The 17,649-nt window shown below is 41.4% G+C and overlaps 3 protein-coding genes across 4 annotated transcripts; 1 reads left to right on the top strand and 2 right to left on the bottom strand.

Annotated features, from left to right (window-relative positions):
- Positions 1–225: 225 nt before the first annotated feature.
- Positions 226–2,699, bottom strand: snip1 (Smad nuclear interacting protein). Its single transcript, XM_029129651.3, has 4 exons — positions 2,372–2,699; positions 2,052–2,181; positions 1,196–1,737; positions 226–1,105 (listed from the first exon to the last, which is right to left on the bottom strand). The coding sequence occupies exons 1-4, from the start codon at positions 2,536–2,538 to the stop codon at positions 853–855; spliced, it is 1,092 nt and encodes a 363-aa protein (XP_028985484.1). The 5' UTR covers positions 2,539–2,699; the 3' UTR covers positions 226–852.
- A 362-nt stretch (positions 2,700–3,061) lies between these two features.
- dnali1 (dynein, axonemal, light intermediate chain 1) lies at positions 3,062–8,441 on the top strand. Of its 2 annotated transcripts, XM_029130095.3 has the most exons (7): positions 3,062–3,261; positions 3,557–3,693; positions 3,770–3,939; positions 4,023–4,201; positions 4,417–4,581; positions 4,663–4,715; positions 8,308–8,441. In XM_029130095.3, exons 1-6 carry the CDS (start codon positions 3,181–3,183, stop codon positions 4,696–4,698), a joined length of 768 nt encoding a protein of 255 aa, XP_028985928.1. In that variant the 5' UTR covers positions 3,062–3,180; the 3' UTR covers positions 4,699–4,715; positions 8,308–8,441. The 2 variants fall into 2 exon arrangements, with proteins under 2 accessions (XP_028985928.1, XP_028985927.1); XM_029130094.3 differs by lacking the exon at positions 8,308–8,441 and having other exon boundaries at positions 3,063–3,261; positions 4,663–4,784.
- gnl2 (guanine nucleotide binding protein-like 2 (nucleolar)) lies at positions 4,622–11,653 on the bottom strand. Its single transcript, XM_029130093.3, has 16 exons — positions 11,429–11,653; positions 10,967–11,051; positions 10,786–10,880; positions 10,133–10,272; positions 9,525–9,709; positions 9,377–9,443; positions 9,124–9,282; positions 8,879–8,992; positions 8,294–8,422; positions 7,368–7,472; positions 7,002–7,160; positions 6,615–6,722; positions 6,065–6,516; positions 5,658–5,743; positions 5,320–5,399; positions 4,622–5,140 (listed from the first exon to the last, which is right to left on the bottom strand). Exons 1-16 carry the CDS (start codon positions 11,490–11,492, stop codon positions 5,000–5,002), a joined length of 2,169 nt encoding a protein of 722 aa, XP_028985926.1. The 5' UTR covers positions 11,493–11,653; the 3' UTR covers positions 4,622–4,999.
- Between the last annotated feature and the right edge of the window lie 5,996 nt (positions 11,654–17,649).

Raw genomic sequence — 17,649 nt, 5'->3', positions numbered from 1 at the left:
ACGGGTCCAGAGGATTAATGACGAAAACTGCTGGTGGTTACTGTCACTCACAGCTACTCTGTAAACGTTTGGCTACTAAACAAATCCCAGATTTACACCTGTTGGTATTTTTTCTACCAGGTTTTTTGTTGAACTCTATACAGTTTTATTTTTGTGGACTTTTTGACTTTTGTAATGCATTCATTTAGAGTTTAAAAAAATATTATTAAAGTTGAATACACAAAATTCGAGACAAAGATTTTTTATTTACAATACAAAATTGAAGTTTACTATAAATCCTGTGAGCCTCTGAAAAGACAAAAATAAAAGTGGAAGTCTTTGCTTACACAATACCATCAGCTATATTCCCTTCACTACAAAGCAAAAAGGCGATATATATTCATGTAGGAGTACTCTTACAATAAGCAAAGCTTATTTAAACACGAGTCTAGAGATCACATTCCACATCATCATGTGTACATCAACATATACAGCCTGGACTTAGACACGGGTCTGCAGCTACACTTTGAACTCAGTGCTGTTTTTGAAAATATATATACTTAACTGCTTAGCAAGAATTTTTTCTCTGACACGGAGCACTGTTTTTATTGTAAGCACTGTCAGAAGAAAGATTAGTCATGCATCACAAAGACCAACCTGAGAAAAAGTCCCCTTTGAGACAGTTATGGCAGGTTAAAGCAATAATCCAATAGTTACAGAATGTACAAAGCAGTGTTGCTCCTTTAATTTGACACCATTTTCAGTCCTACATTTATCAGTTATTTTCTAATTCGATCCCCTCCAGAAACTGATGTCTTTTGAAATCACTGAAAATTACATTATTTTGTCTGATGACTTTATAGAATGTGTGATTTACGCATCAAGGCCTTCGTCATCCTCTTCCTCCTTGGCATCCACCTCACTGGTGTCAGAGAATTCATGGAGGAGAACATACTCACGGCTACTGAAGCCAAACTTGAGAACATCCTTCTCTTTGAGTTCATAATAGCGCTGGGACTCAATGCGCTGGTTGTTCAGGTAGGTGCCGTTGCCAGAAGCCAGGTCGATTATGTAAGGCTTTACCCTGCGACCAGCGGTGCCATCAGAACGTGTGAACTCCACCAGCCTGAAAAAATACAGAGAACAAAATCAAATCCACCACATATAATACTACTCTTGACCAAAAGTAGTAAAAGGTAATGCCAATTATTCTTACCTATACTGAAATACTGCATGTTGCTTGGAGCAGGATGGGTGGTCGATGGGGATATCTGCTATTTTTCTCTGTCGTCCCAACAGATATGCGCTCTGTCTGTGAATGTACATGACTGGGAGAGGTTCATCATTTTTGAAAGGGTATAGTCGCCACCTTCGCTTGGGAATGCGAGCTTCAGGGGGCTCATTGTACTTGATCACCACGCCTCGGAATGTGTTTGTGTCTTCTGTAAGCGCCCCTGACAGTTCGAAGTTGGGCTTCTCCTTATCAGCAGGAGGAGCTGTTGTGTCATCGTGCCCTTCTTCAGAGTGCCCAAAATCATGTTCTTGGTTTTCTTCACGGCGCTGACGATTTTCTCTGCGACGCTCATCATGTTGCTGTCGCTCAGCTTGTTGGGAGGCAAGTGCGTCCCGTTCTCTGTGTCTGTCTCCGCCACGGTCTCTGTCTTTGGGTCTGTCGGTCTCCCACCTGCTACGTCTCTCCTCTGGCTGTTCATTTCTTCTCCTCCGCTCATCACCACTGGCCCGATGCTCATCCCGCTCCTGTGAGATCAGTAGAAGACAGTTACTGAAAGATCAATAATGTCACATGATCACTAAATACACTAAGCTATTTGTGTAAAATTTAATTATATAATTTACATTGACCATCACTGTGACACAATTACACTTCTTGATGATAAACCCCATCATATACAAATAAGTAAATATGTTGGTAGTTCTGTAAAAACAAGATCAGACAATATAACAGAGGTACAAGTGATTTATCCTATTCAGCTTTTGCTCACATCTGATTGTGATAGCCAACATATTAAAAGGGGCACTATTTATTTTTTTAAGAACTTGAATCTAATCACCCGCTTTATTTTTACATCAGCCCCACGCGCAGGACTTCGGCTTCTCCGGTTTCTGGGCGATCTGCTGCCTCGTCTAGCAGGAGATGATGCTCTCCTGCCCGGTGAGCGATCCCTTGTCCTGACAGGTGATCTACGTACAAAATAAGTAATTTAAGTATAACACAGCCAATATTGGTCTTTACCAAATACGTAAAGTTAAAAATATCAGTCTCATGCTAAGAACTCCGTAGCAAACAACAGTTTTTAACGCCTGTCAAATCTACACAACAACACGACACACATGGCAACATAACTGCTAAGTGTGGATGAGACCATAATACCTGCTTGTTCTTCTTCTTTGTGGACTTGAATTGCCACTAGACCTCGACCTGGACCGACGTGATCTCTGCGGCCTAGCGTCAACGGGGCTTAGTTTCTCCTGCTTTACCTTCACTTTAGGCTCCCTCTCCGGAGACTCTCTTCTTCTGTGTCGCTTTTCTTTGGCCATTGTTAAGCAATTATATCGTCCGAATCCTTAACGTAGCTAAACAAACATCACCGGTCACACAAAGCGTCAAATAAACAAAAGGAAACTCAAAAACCAAGCGAGCGCAAACTTCGCCTGTTGTGCTGAAAAAAAAATCGCACTTCCGTTTTCCGTTGTACGCAGACAATTTATCCCGGTTCCCAACCGCTGTTCACATTTGTTCCGTCGAGACTGCTATTGTACTGTACTGCATCTGGCTTAGAAACTGGTTTTGATGATTATTTTATAAATAGTAAATTTTACCCAGTAAATGTTGTGACAGTGTAAGCCGTTGAAAAAGCTTCGAGATCACGCAAGACGAAAATCTGTCGCTGCTTATGCAGTTTACCGCTTTATTTTATTGGTCTGCTTAAATAAATGTATTTAAATAATAGTCTGCTGATTATTATTTAAGTAATAATAGTCTAATGACTACTATTTAATTGAAGTAAAAACCTAGTTTCGTTTATCCCAAGCGGGTAAATTTAAAATGAAACACAGCCACGCCGTTGCCATGCCAACGCAAACAGTTCGTGCCATCTTTTAAGTCTACTGCGGGACGAAACTCACCTGACAAGTATCTGTCTTTTGTGTATCGCGCTTTTATTTTAAGAGTGAATCGCAATGATTCCTCCAGCCGAGTCTCTCCTGAAATACGACAACCCAGTGTTGGTCAGCAAGAGCAGCGACAGGAAATCCCCGAAGGTAACGAAACCGACGTAGCCAACGTTACCACCGTAAAGTTCAGTCAGTGGCTCTATCTGAACGGTACCGTGTTGGGTTTACACATGCTATAACAGACACAGGAGCCCGTGAAGCTGTACTGTACGTAGCACTCCCTAAAGCACAAAAATGACGCTTTACTTTAGTCATGACACTAGATGACGCCATTGAAGCAGCTTGGTTTTGGTTCGCAGTTTGATTGTAGATTAGACACCGACGGATCAGCTGATGTATAGTGAGTAAATGTAAATAATGTGTGGTGTTATTATCTGTGCAGGGACGTCCACTCAGAGTGAGCCCTCAGCAGCCTATGGACTCGACCCCCGTCCCACCACCTCCCAAACTCAAATCCTCCTCCACTGATGCCACAAAGCAGGACAGCGAAGAGATTCTGCACACCATCCTTCCACCCAGGTATAACTCTCCACAGCTACAGTATTTTGACCACTAAGCGTAACGGGGTCAATTATCTCAGCTGCTGCGTTTAAAGGGAATGGATGGAGGGGAACCAACTCTGGGTGCAGCAAGTGTCCAGTGCGCCCTGTACAAGAACCGACGTCGTGCACCTGGAGGAACTCCTGGACACAAAGCTGCAGCAGCGGCAGGCCAGAGAGACAGGAATCTGCCCTGTCCGGAGGGAGCTGTATTCCCAGTGCTTTGGTGAGGACAACATCAAACGACCTGTCTTTATTCAATTATCTGCACAGTTGCATTTTCAAACTATTTTTAAAAATCTCTTTCAGATGAGCTCATCAGACAGGTGACCATCAACTGTGCTGAAAGGGGTCTGCTGCTGTTGCGGGTTAGAGATGAGATTCAAATGACAATGGCCGCCTACCAAACGCTCTACGAGAGCAGCGTGGCTTTTGGGGTGAGGAAAGCCCTGCAGGGCGAGCAGGGCAAGGTGGACATGGAGCAACGAGTAAGTGCAGAGTTATGTCATTACATTAACCAACATGAGTCAGAACATTAGAAAGTTAAATGTTAAAAATGATTTCTGTGTGTAAATGTAGCCAGAAGCCACCTCAAGTATAACCAGTTTTTTCATTTAATCTCCAGTAGAAGGCAATGTTTCACTTTAGGAGTAACCTCACGTCTAAAAGTTCATTCTAAGTGTGTTTGTTACTGCACACCTAGATTTCTGATCTGGAGAGTGAGAGCCAAGACCTGAGGAAGCAGCTTAATGAACAGAAAGCTAAATGTGATGCAATTGAGAAGAGAGAACATGAAAGACGGCAGACGGAAGAAAAGAAGCACATGGAGGAGATTCAGTTCTTGAAAAGAACTAATCAGCAGCTCAAGGTGAGGTCTCACACGTACACACACACAAATGTCCTTTACATTGAGTGATCTTTTGTTTTAATCATGTCTCTTTCTTTTCAGACCCAACTGGAACTGATGATTGTGCCAAAGAAGTAGCCTTCAAAGCAAAACCAGTACGGAACAATTTTGTCCTTTTTCTCATGACATAAATTAATGTAAAATAAACTGGGTTTAATTTCCAAGTATTTATTTTTTTAGCATTAGAGGAAAAGCACAGTTCATATAACTACTGTACAATTCTCTTGAACGGCAAGAGGCCATTTCGGGGAGAGATTAAAGTTGAAAATGCATCCCCCTGTTATAGAAATCAACTCGTTCCAAACTAGTTGCAATTAAAAACAGCCAGTTTCACCTTAATTTAAATAAAGGATTATTACATAATTAGTATTTTATGACCTTAGCGTTTTGATCTTTTGGCTTTTTGGCCCTCTGCGTTCGATGGCGTCTGTTTGTTCTTGTTCTTGTTCTTCACATTGTGTGTATCATAATAGCGTACGCCAACTTTCTTGGTCTTCTGAGCACGGTCCATTGCTCTTCTCTGTGGAGGCAGGCAAAGAGCAACAGAGGTGGAAAAAACAGCTGATGAATTATTCGCCTTAAAAACACTAGAGATTTCATCATCTTTCCTGTTTCATCAGTAGAAGAAATAGTCATTAATCTTATGAATCTACTCAGAGAAATTTGCCTGTTTGACGTCAGAGAACAAACACTTCATACCTGTTTAGAGGTCAGCTTGGGCGACCGACTGAATTCCTCATCGCCTTTGGCTTTCCCCTTCTTGCCTTTTTGGTTCATAACTAAATTCAAACAAAGATAAAAAATGATGTTAGTGCCTGATACTTGATCTAAATATGAACCTGACCCAGTCATTAAAACCGTATTTAAAATTTCCAAATACTAAAAATACAGTTAGTGTATTTAGGCATTTCTGTGGCAAATTTACCCCCATGAGGATAGGATAGTATGCATGTGTGCAAGGAGGACTTCTATGACCAGAACCAAAGCTAATACATACATTAAGTACCAGAGTCAGAGCATATGTATCAACTGACTACCTTTCATTTGTGCCTGCTTTTCTGCTGCTGCTGTTTGTTTAGCCTTGATGTTAGCAAATGCCTTGTCAGAGAGTGCCTTGGGTATCCTGTGCAAAGAGAAGAAAAAACAAAACCATTAGCAACTAAGCCAAGAGGTCACGCTTTTGCTCTGCTAACATGAACAGTTGAATCAATTTGAGTGTAATGATACAACTCTCGTTTAACTGTCGTCCTCAGTGTAAAGGTCATAAATTAATAAGATAGAATGCAGGTAAAAGAAAAACGTTCTAAAACTGATGACTAATAGTTCTCAAGGAGCTTAAAGGCGCCCAGACCACCTGAAATACCTGGCAACCCTACTTTACTCGTTAATAGCTGTGAAGGGAAAAGAAAATGTTTAGGCGAGGTCTGGGTGAGAACACACTGACCGTATTGCAGAGAAGTGTTTGGATTTGGCTCGGTCCAGGAACTGCTTGTACTTAGCAATCTTCTCATCCAGCTCACGGATCACCTCACGCGAACTCTTGCCATCGTTTGCTTTGCTCCTCTGAGCTGCTGTGGTCTCAGAGGCCTCAGTGTCTCCATCAGCAACACTTTTCTTCTCTTCTTCTATATCCTCCTCTTCGTCCTCACTACTGTTGTCATTATCAGAGCCAGAGATATCAGACATGTCTAAGTCAGGCATCTCCACATGAACCAAGTCTTCCTCACTGAACTCCGGTGCCACATTGATCTTGCCAAAGTTTTGTCGCACATTAGGGAGAATCTTCTTGATTTGCGCCTTTTGCATCTGCTGCTGCTCTTCTGGGTTGTTGAGTTGTTCCTCCTGCACATTCTCCACCAACTCTGAGGGGGGTTCAACTGGTAATGACTCCCTTTCCTAGAAGAATACCAGTAGCCAAACACAGATTGATACACAGCACAGCAAACAGCATTTAATTATCAACCCCAAAGTTTGAAGGTTCTGTCAACTCTTACCTGTTCATCACCTTCAGGTCCAGGTGGTTTCACAAAAAATGGAATACGCCCTCGCTGCCAATCATTTAACACCATTTTAGAAACTGTGGAGAGATCTGGCTCACCACCCTGCAAACAACAGAAATAAATAAATACAATGCTTAAACATAGATTTCTTAAAATAAGGATGCAAACACTATTTATCACTCAAAAGTACAGCGTATAACATACCCCACATAAACAGACCAGATATCTTGTTTATATTGAAAAAATATTTTGTTTGTTAGTTGTTGTTTGTCATGTCCTGTAGCTGTAAGAACCTTATTACACACATTTACGTAACCAGTAACCAAATAAAGCAGCCTACAATATACTGCAAGAAAAGAAATTAAAGACAAAAATTTAGACCTTTAAAAGTTTCCCGGTGCGATATGCCAGCTTCTCCAGGAAGTCCTCAGGGGAGTTCCAAGTAGGGATGCGGTAGGTCTTCTGAATGTATTCTGGTTTGGCCCTTTCCAGTACTGCTCCAATGTGTTCCTCTGGGTTCTTGATCTTCTCCACTTGAACCTTTGTGAGGACAGGAAGGTAAAGCAGTATGCTCATTTTGATAAGAGCATACAATTGCTTAGTTATGCGGATCGTGGGCCTAACATTTTGGCATTACCAAGATGAAGGCAAATCCAGTGTGATGCGTTTAATCAAGTGATTTTCAATGCTAGGATGAGTAAATGAGGCAGATACCACAAAAATAGTACAAAAAAGAGGAAGACTTACCACTCCTTTTAAGACAATATCAGACTCACTATCTTCTGAAGGGTACACAACGCCAGGGCAGTCGATGAGGAAGATTCGTCTCATCAGAGTGATGTACTGCCACACCTGGAGATGAAAAAGATGGCTCATTTACAGGACACATTGAATTTCATATTCTTTTAGCTTATTGGTATGCAGCAAAATCAAATAACAAAATAAACATGAAAAGAATATTAATTTGTCTCCAAGGACCACGCAAAACCTTTTGGGAGTGGACACCCCCCCAATTTCATAAGAGTTTTTATAATCAGTTAATCAGATTCAGTAATATTAAAGTTGCTTTTGACCTAACACAATGCACAACCATTACACCCATTATACTGAAACAGAATAAAATAAGACAGACAGCAGTGAGGTTATGAGCTTGTTATCAAACAATCTTGAACAGGTGATGGAAATGAAAAACAAAGTGGGAAATAAAGTGCCGAGCATGAGCCCAACAGATTCACTGCTCCAGCAAGAACATGAAGAGGTTGCCCTTTGTTACCCCCTGAATCATTATTTTGTGTCTTCAGACCCTTGTTCATGTCCAAACAGGATGAACAGCCCAAGAGAGGAAATGAAGGATAAAAAAGGTTGTTGTTCACTTTCTTGGCTCAGTCTGTGCTTAGGTTTTTTGTTATATAGTTAAAAACATAGAGCCAATTTTTTTCTGTTGTTGCAACCATCAATCATTACAGAGTTAAGAAAACCAATAGGCATCTTTTGCCTCACGCTACCTCCATATCAAATCCAAGCCTTTTTTCCCTTCGTCATATGATGCATTTTATAAAAAGCTTATAAAATACAGGTCTGTATGTGAGCTTTATAGGTCTTTCTCCGGTAGAGCTTTTTACATTCTTGTATAGCAGATGTTTAAGTGCAGTTCTTCCTGATGACAACTTTACCTTTGTTTCTCCAGCAATCGGAGCCACATTGCAGACCTTCTTAGACCGCAGCGTGTTGATGACAGAGCTCTTTCCCACATTAGGGTAGCCAATGAAACCCACGCTTATCTGCTTTTTGTCTGTGTGAAGCTGTAAGAGGCAAAAAATAAAGTCACTGTTGTGTTTCCTAAACAACTGTCTGGTAAATTTAGATGAGGTTTTGTTGCCATTAGCAACAAAACAAGTGCATCTGTCATTTCTCTAGAAATACACTGTAATTCAAGTTCAAAACACATTCCAATTGATATTTCAAAGAGCCTATTATGTAAACACAGAGATCGAAAACTCTAATCCTATAAATCAAAATATTAACTTTATGAACACCATTCAAGTATTTTAGGTTTCAGGCTTCAAAGTTCACTCAGAATTCGAGAGGTAATTTGAGATTACTTCAAAATCCTCAACCATTAACTGGAAAGTAAAGAAACAGCTTTGCTGCAGACAGACTGGCACCGTGTACTAGACGTCAAGGCAAGTAGCATCAACGCATCAGCTGTGGAATGCGAGACTCAATCACAGATGATTATGACATTGGGACTTTCTCACCTTGCCAAACTGCCTGAGCAGCTGGATGAGTGAACCTTTACCAAATGAGTTGGTGAGGCTTGCATGGAAAGCCAGCGTGGGGTACTCCTGGGACAGAACGGCAACCCACCGTTTCTGGGAAATTCAAATTGGATATAAAAGAAATTGGAGACAAAAACACACATTACATTGAATAACAAAATTAAACATCAGACACTTATGCAAACACCTACACAAAAAACTGATTAACTGATTAAAAATCGTACCGTGACCCAAGTAGGTATAAGGTCACATTTGTTTAGCACAAAGATTAGATGTTTCCAAGGCTTCTCTTTTTTCAGATATGTCTCTATGCTCTGGGAGCGTGTTCCCATGGGGTCCCGGGCATCGAGCACTTGGATGATAACATCAGATGAGTCAATGACCTGTTGAGAATAAAACAACCATAGATAGAGTAAATCCCCAACACTTCAGTTACATAGTATGGATTGACACTGTACTGAGCAAACCAAATATTACCTTGTAAAGTTCCCCCCAAATCCTCTTTGACTGACCCTTCTTGAAGATTTCTTCACGTGCCTCCTCCCTAGTGTAAAAAAGTAATTTCAGCAAATTCCCTCTTATCAATTTGAATGTGTGTTGACACATTTTCTATACAGATTCATACCGGACCCCTGTGTCCTCCATCACCAGGTCTTTGTCATTGTTTGCATTGTAGCTCAAAGCAGAGGCCTCAGCCTGCTCGACAAGGTCTTTAACATCCCCCACCATGAGACTGGGCCTTTTACGCTGAGCCTTGGGTCCAAATGTGGTCTCAAAAGCCTCTGTATCAAGAATGTGCACCTTTGAGTTCTGTAGAACAGAAAAAAATCTGGTCTGACTTGTGTCAAAGCTTTATTATTTTGGAACAAGAACACTAGAAATCATATTTATAATTATTTTGGTTTATGCCAAGAAGCATGAAGTCAGTAGACTCTGGTCAGAGTAACCTAAATGAGAATTAAAGTGAAGCCTCATGTTAATAGCATCTTATAAAAGCCACCCAAAGGAGCTACTGAGAAAGGTTTGTTCTCATCTGCATTGATTACAAATATGAATAAAATAGTCTAGAATATTCATATTATTATTATTATTATCTATGAAACATTTTCATTCATACAATAATGCTCAATAAATCCGCAAAGCCTCCCTTTAGCCACAAGAATCCTCACAAAAACATAAATAACACATTTTGAAAGCACAAATAAAACAGGCTTTGCTGCCCCTCATACTCACATGGGCTTTGACTCTATCATGCAATAGAGACATAGGGACTTTGCTTTGTCGCATCACCACACGATATGGATCCTTCTTCACAGCTTCCATTTCTTCTTGGAACTTCTGGAGAGACGACTGCTTAATCACACGGGTATTTACTGAAATAAGGAAGACAGTTAAAATGATTGATTTAAACACCAGTGAGTTCAATTACACAGCCACTTTCTATGTGCTACATTATAACAAAATAAAACACAAACATATTTAAAGGAGAGTCTAAACAGATTGGTCTTGAGGTGTTTGTTATTAATCCCCACAACTGCAATTGGCTGTTCTATTCATCGTATTTCAATTACTATATAAGGAGCAGAGCTACTATGTGTTCAGTGTTGCCTTGTTTATTATCATTCTTGTTGCTATAGTTTTTCTTTTCTTTGTACTATTACTAATGGTGCACAGTTGTTAATTACTAGTTATTACTATTGTTTTCTATGTCTCTGTACTGTTATACTGCTGCTGAAACAGGAATTTCCCCATTGTGGGATCAATAAAATAATATCTTATCTTGAACATTATCAAACAGAAAATGTAGTTTTTCTGCAAAGCAGAAGCAGCAATTATTACCAAGAGCCACTGTGATAAAAATCTCACGTGTCATACAGTTTATTTACCAAACCATTTGATGTTAGGTTCAACTCTAGCTACGGTTCCCGGAGCCACCGTGGACTGGTACTGCAAAGGCTTGATGATTTTTCCACGGTTGTTACTAGAAGGACATGGTCAGAGTCATATTTTGCATGAACTTGCTAAAAACGTGCTAAACAGGAGCCAGCAAGAAGTTTCATCATTTACCATCTCTGCTTCTGTCTGTACATATTCAGACGCTTGATAGTTGCTCGGTCCCTCATGTTGTTCCCACCAGCACCTTTGGTTCGATCTGTAAAATTCATATGAATTCACATCACAATTTATCATAAGCTATCCATTAAAAAACACTTTTAATAGTCACTTGTAATTATAATCAGTGTGTCTCCCTAGTTCACACAAAGCCAGCCTAAAATAACAGCCTTGTCATTAAATTTCATGAATTGCTGTCAGGTGGTCTAACGTTACTACGTGTGTTTTAACAGAGGCTAAGGTAATGTTCAGTTGAATCAACTATTATGAGACACACTTGACTTACTGGAAATATGATGTTAACTACATGTTTAATAGATAAGAGGAAATAAAAAAATAAGGGCGCAGTATCGCCCAGCTAGCAACAACTAGCATTAGCTGTAAACAAACTGTGTAGCTAATGGGAAGTTAGCTCACCGGGATTGCTGCTGGATGCCGAGGGGTTTATGGAGCCTTTCCCCTTAAACTGAGGCTTCACCATTTTGACGGCTTAGTCGACGAAGCCCTACACGCACGAAAAAACGAGCAAAGCCCACAAAAAGAGGTCACAAAGCTGAAGTTAAACCGCCACTACTTCCTTCAGCTCGAAACAGTAAGCCGTACACGTGTTGTGAACGGCGAAGAAGAAGGACGTCATCAGAGGAGCGACAGCGAATAGAACCAATCAGAAGTGAGCAGCTGCTGTTCCGCCACAAACTCGTGCATCAGGTCGTGTGTCCGTTACGTGGTCTGTGTCTGTGGAGGAAACACGTGGACTTTACAGTCCACCTTACGTCTACTGAATGCAGACTAATCCAAAATAATACTTTTTGTATGTCTTCAAACACTAATGGAAATTAGACTATATTTCATTATTAATTGTGTTTGACTTGATTAATGTCTTTCTTTTGGTCAACATGTTGGAAGGCTAAGGAAGAAACTCGAGCTGCAGTTATTTATTTTAGAAAGAATTGTTTTTCTTTGGAGGCCAGGAAAGGTTTGGTGTCCACCACCATGTATACACCAACACAAGGTCTTCATGCGTTTACCACCACTAACAACCACTAACTCACTCTTCACTCAATTATTTACGCTTTATTGACCATAGTGTTCAGCCATAATACTCTATTTCTTTTACCTTATTCTTTGAGTTGTTTAGAATTTGTAAACATTTTCTAAACACAACTTTACAAATGAATACAAATTAAAATATAATTTTATATAAAATCTAATATCCATCACTTTTAAATCATAGAGAAGAACTAGACCTACTCATGGACGTATGCACATGCATTGCTGTATGCTTTTTATCCCAGAAGAGGGTGCAACAAAGTCTCTACTGGGATCCAACAACATATCCCTCATTGAGTATCCATCGTCTGTCATACAATGTTAGCTCTCCATTACCTGAGTGCTTGTGGTTCAAATTTGAAGTAAATAACTAAGGTCATAGTAAGCACAGCACTTGAAAAGAAAACATGTCTTACGTGATAAATGAGGCCTGTTGGTCCAAATAAATTTAGAATTATATTCAGGCTAAAATAAGGCAACGAACAAACAAAAACAGGGCTGTGGCAGCAACTATGCAAATACAGCTGTTGTGTGTTTTTGTAGTTGCTATAAAAACCCACAGTATGTTTTTCGGTGGTTGAGGTTTTTTTAAGAAAAATCTATTGAAGATTCATTTAAAGTAGATTAAAAGCTTTCTTCACAATAAAAGGAATTTATCATGTACTTTACCTCAGTCTGGTTAGCCTCTGCCTATGCCTATGAAACGCAAAAAGTATTATTATTGCACATTTATGTTACTGGTTTAATGATATTATCAAATGTCCTCTGGCTGGGCTTTTACATCCTTACTCAAGCGAATGTGAAATTATTGTGTAGTATACAGTATAGTGTAGTACCGAATCAAGGAAGATCAAGGAATATTCTGTGTTCAATCTGAACCGACTCCATCCGTAATCCACTGCATCAGTGATCTTACTCAAAACCAGGATGCAGCATTTTATACATGCCTTCATCACACCATTAACAACCATCACCATCTACCACTTCATGTCTTGCCATAACCCCAGATTACAGTGTTCCTTCATCAGATTTTGTCTGTCCTCACATCTGTATCCAGCTGCTGTGCTTTTTACAGCTGCTTGGCTGAACTTCATGTGACCTTGATTTGATTCGACCTGAAAAGGGCAAAGGGACCCTTCATCTCCATACTGTGGCAGACTGACCACAATTCACAACTGACTTTATCATCGTTTGGAAAAACAACTGACTTATGTGAGGCTTATAAACAATTTTATGAACAACATAACGAGGCGGGTTGTGCATGTGCTGCATGACCAAAAAAAATCACATTAAATGGCCTTTAAACAACATTATCTCAGTTCAAACGTCTAGGATCATAAGTTGCATGCTCTAAATTAAATGTCTATAATAAAAGGCTGATATACAGAACAGTCTTACAGAACAACTTACCACTGTGATGAACACACAAGTTTACAGACTCATATATCAAATAAAAAGGTTGAAACCAGAAGATCTGAGCGTTCTCTGGCCTCACATAAACGTGCTGGAGTGAGAACACCTGACAGATGAAGAGGAAATTCCCCCCATTCGCCTCTTTGGTCTTCTAGCTGTGGAGCGTGACAGGTAGAGCTTGTTTATTTCTTTCTAGCTATACACAGCGCCAGCCGCTGAGGTCACAGCATTCGTCTTCCAGGCAGCAGCCTCTTTAGCCCATCACGCCTCAGCAGTTTGTGACTGGCAGCTCAGGAGTAAGGAGCGAAGCGTCAGCAGAACACCTGCGTTTGATAAAGCCATGGTAGAACCGCTGCATGTGTCTTACAGACTGCATCCAGTATAAGAGTTTAATTCAAAAATTAAATAAATGATGACATCTCTACGGTTTGAAAAAAAGGCACATACTTTCAAAATGACTGATGGCATGAAAAGCATCAAAACAAAGATGAAGTCTTCACTTCAAACGAGCAGTAAACCTCGAGAACACCTGTTTGTATAGGGCGTCATTAAAAAGTGTTTTAGACTCAAAGAATCCTTTTCCACACAAACACATCCTCTAAATATCTGTTGTTCAGATCCTGACACAAAACACGTCCCAAATAACTACAATTTCATATGAATCAAGTGAAGAGAATAAAGTAACAAAACAACTAATTTGCTGCAGAGTGTAAAACCACATCACCCAAAGAACACAGTCAAAATTGATCATAATTAAGTTATTACCTCCCCAGTGTTTCCCAACTGGGCCATAATGTCCTGTGGCAGGAATTATAAACATTTTGATTTAAAAAAAATGCACCACCACATCCCACATTCACTTGGTGATAAAGACCAGATGCAGAGGATTTCACTGGGCAGAGGTACCTGAGGTTAAATGAGGCACGTTGGGGTGGGCGTGGGTTCGGTGGGGTTAGCGTGACGGATGGCGCTTCACGTCCCGGCGACAGCGCGTTGAAACTCCTCGTGTCAGCAAGTGCGTTTGTGGATAATATTTCAACCTGGCTCACTTGCTCTGCTGTGAGTCAAAATTGGAACACGGGCTAGGTGACGGAGAGCAGCCTCTGGTGGGCCTAACTAAACAAAAAGGGGAAGAATTGGCAAAGGCCTGGAGGTCACGCCTCCCGACGAAGCCCACAGTTCTGCTCAGACTGGAAGCTGCTCCTTTGTCCATCATGCCACTTTCTCCCACTTGTAAGCTATGAGCTGATGTCTTCAGATAGCACCCACTCCCCATTTCAACACAGATGGACCATAAGCAGAGCATAGTGGGGATTAGACAGATTGCAAAATACAAATACGCCAAAAGAGAATATGGAGAACCGTGAGTAATGAAACAAATGTTGGAAAAACCCGTCTGGAAATGAAGTGATGGAATATGGTGTTTTTCAACAGATTATGTTTCACTTATGTGTAATGTCGTCTGTGTTTATTTTCACTGAGCTTAAATCTTCCACTTATTTAGTTCACAGCTTGTCGTGGCCACAAGTTTCACACCACATAAATCATAGTATAATCTGTTGGCACGGCCCACAGGGAGGTGTTCTCTCAGCCCTCTAATGAATGGTGTTTACGAGTGCTAATCTGTGGCATGTAAACCAGCGCGCTGGTTGAGATAAGAGCCACAATAAGGTGAGAATTTATTCCCACTTCGTTCAGGGCAGCAGAATTCCGTACGTGTGTGGTGACACAACTCTGAATCATTTCCATAATCACAAACCCAAGTGTGATGACAGTAAGAGGAAAAAAACATTTGTGTTGCCGAGCCCGCTGCCGGCCCCCAGGATGACGGCAACGAATGGATGCGGTCGATGGAAAAGTCTAGTTTTACAAGAAGTCGTTGGTTACCTGAAACAGCTTGTCTCTGTTGGTTAATGCTTTGCATGATAAGATTGATATCACTTGAGAACACATGGGAACTATTATGGGGGAATGGGCCTAAAAGGTCTAAATAACCACGATTTGAAGGGATTTTAATGGAACAGCGTTAAGGGTCTTTATGACGGTAAACCACAGTGCATGACTGACCAGCTTGTATCTAACAGTTTCCATGGCGATGGAGCATCAACACAAAGCTCTCCCGCACTCTCTAAGAAAGAGAGGAGAGGGATTGAAGACTCTTCCCTCTATGTCTTTTCTCAATAGAGTTACGTTTTTTAACACAACCATAACATAAATTACCTTCGGGTAAGAAAAGTACGTAAGTCAAGTTATGTCAAGTGAAATACGATGTACTAAACGCATTGGTTGCTCCAAGAAGCTGGCACTGGGTTGGTCCAAGACTTATCCAAGACCAACACAGTCCGCTCGCTCCAAAGTCCGATGTGCTGCCAGGTGGTCCGTGCCCATGCATCTGGTCTGCAGCACCAGCTTACGTCGCCAACGCTGGGCGTTAGTGCAAATACTGTACGGTTCGGTCCATTACAGCACTTCGAGTGTCAGTAACTGCCCTGACGTCCGCTCGTGATGTAAACGCAAGGGGTCACGGCGAGTTCCAGGCGGGCGGCGCGCCACAGCGCTTCTCGCCAACTGTTTCCTACACTTGAATTGAGATAGTGTTCACCAGAGGTGGGCACCGCCACCCCTCTCCCCTCTCCCTGCTTGTTTATCTACGGCTCACCAAGGCAGCTTGTCTCTAACATTTATCTGCTGCCCTTTCAATTAGATAGGGACAACAGAGGAGCCTATTTGCAAAGAGGTCTGTGTCACCTCAAGGCCATGGTTGCCACTGCTGAGGTCATGCCATGGAAGGGAAGCGGGGCACTACTGTTTCCCCCGAGTGCTCTCAAACTCAAGTGATTACACTGACTGATCTGTCCAAGGGACCCTGTTAGAGGAGGATCAAAGCAGGCCTGAAGACCACCTGGAACTTCTCTTGGCAGTGGACTTGCAGAGGGAAGAGAGGCTCTGGGAAAAGGAGCAGAAGGGACAGGAGCACCGTGCCCCTCGTTCCCATCCTGATCTTCGTGAGAACACAGGCCGTTTGAAACTTCCAGTCTGATTTTCCTAAGCATTCATTGTCACGTTCAAATAAATATATAATACGAAGATGAGCGGTGGGGGAGAGGAGACTAGAGTTTAAAGACAGATTTTAAGAGCGTTGGATGGCGGTGCTTGGATGATCCATGGCCTGGTTTCAGCAACCTGGTAGGTCCTCCTGAACCCCATGAAAAGTAGGACAAACTAGTTAGAACCTGGCACAGACATCGCACCCTCACATCGACCAGAAGCCCTAAAAGCTCACAGGGTCTAATCACACTGTTTTATTTCACATTTTTCAACCATAGTCAAAAATCAGCGAGTCAGCGATAGATAGCAAATTACCATAAAATTTATTCCAATTCAATGATGTGAAAGTAAAGAAATATGAAAAAATATTGCAAATCACAGAGGGACGAAACAAGAGTAAGTAAAACGTTGGACCGTCGAGCGCCTAAATTCCAAATTTATATAACATGAGTGCAAATGTCGTCCATGTGGCAGTAGGATACGTCGTCCACACGTGATCATGACCAGGAAAATCCATGTTATGCATCCTAGAGGTCACATGTTACCATTAGACTACACACTGATTACTTCTTTTTGTGGTTTGATGCTTTCTTGGTGCGTGTTGCTATGCATGTGGCTCGAAGACCATAAAAGCACCAAAGCAAGTTTATTAATCTAAAAATGTCACACCAGGAAAGAGTCGGTTTGCACAAAGCGTCCATAAAAATGAGATTGGTCAGACCTCATGTTTTTCTTCCTCTGTTTCCATTGCGTGCAGACGGTGAACTGGGTTTGTGTTACTGAAAGCTGCAGGAAGTAAATGCTTAGCACCCTCGCAAATTACAAATGGAAACCGACATAGCGAAGTTTGTTTCCAGCAGCTCGGGGTCTTGAACGATCTGTGTGCTACGTTGCTAGACGTGATTGTTTCTCAGCAGCCAAACATGAAGGCCTCACCGCGGTTCAAATGTTACCATTAAAGGAGAATGAGGATTGGGATTAGTTTCCCCCTCGGCGTCCAGTGATTGTTGTAAAGAGACAAGACAGGGAAACGCAGCGCGTGGATTTACATAACTCTGAGACATGTTTACTGGAGCGCTGTCAGAGGCCTGCTAACCTGCTGCCGTTAGCGGCCGTGTGCAGGTTTG

The sequence above is a fragment of the Betta splendens genome, chromosome 16, assembly GCF_900634795.4.
Source record: "Betta splendens chromosome 16, fBetSpl5.4, whole genome shotgun sequence".
Lineage (NCBI taxonomy): Eukaryota > Metazoa > Chordata > Actinopteri > Anabantiformes > Osphronemidae > Betta > Betta splendens.
The sequence above is the reverse complement of the archived record's forward strand: the minus strand, read 5'-3'. Positions and strand labels throughout refer to the sequence as shown.

What these genes read in the sequence shown, in the direction of transcription:
- snip1 (XM_029129651.3), bottom strand. Translation starts at nt 2,538, where the DNA reads ATGGCCAAAGAAAAGCGACACAGAAGAAGAGAGTCTCCGGAGAGGGAG. An exon ending in CAAAGAAGAAGAACAAGCAG is followed by an intron (nt 2,182 to 2,371) that starts GTATTATGGTCT and finishes TTTTGTACGTAG; the next exon opens with ATCACCTGTCAGGACAAGGG. An exon ending in CATGCAGTATTTCAGTATAG is followed by an intron (nt 1,106 to 1,195) that starts GTAAGAATAATT and finishes GTATTTTTTCAG; the next exon opens with GCTGGTGGAGTTCACACGTT.
- gnl2 (XM_029130093.3), bottom strand. Translation starts at nt 11,492, where the DNA reads ATGGTGAAGCCTCAGTTTAAGGGGAAAGGCTCCATAAACCCCTCGGCA. An exon ending in TTATACCTACTTGGGTCACG is followed by an intron (nt 8,993 to 9,123) that starts GTACGATTTTTA and finishes TGAATTTCCCAG; the next exon opens with AAACGGTGGGTTGCCGTTCT. An exon ending in TGCTCAGGCAGTTTGGCAAG is followed by an intron (nt 8,423 to 8,878) that starts GTGAGAAAGTCC and finishes TGCCTCTTACAG; the next exon opens with CTTCACACAGACAAAAAGCA.
- dnali1 (XM_029130095.3), top strand. Translation starts at nt 3,181, where the DNA reads ATGATTCCTCCAGCCGAGTCTCTCCTGAAATACGACAACCCAGTGTTG. An exon ending in GCGACAGGAAATCCCCGAAG is followed by an intron (nt 3,262 to 3,556) that starts GTAACGAAACCG and finishes TTATCTGTGCAG; the next exon opens with GGACGTCCACTCAGAGTGAG. An exon ending in GAACTAATCAGCAGCTCAAG is followed by an intron (nt 4,582 to 4,662) that starts GTGAGGTCTCAC and finishes CTTTCTTTTCAG; the next exon opens with ACCCAACTGGAACTGATGAT.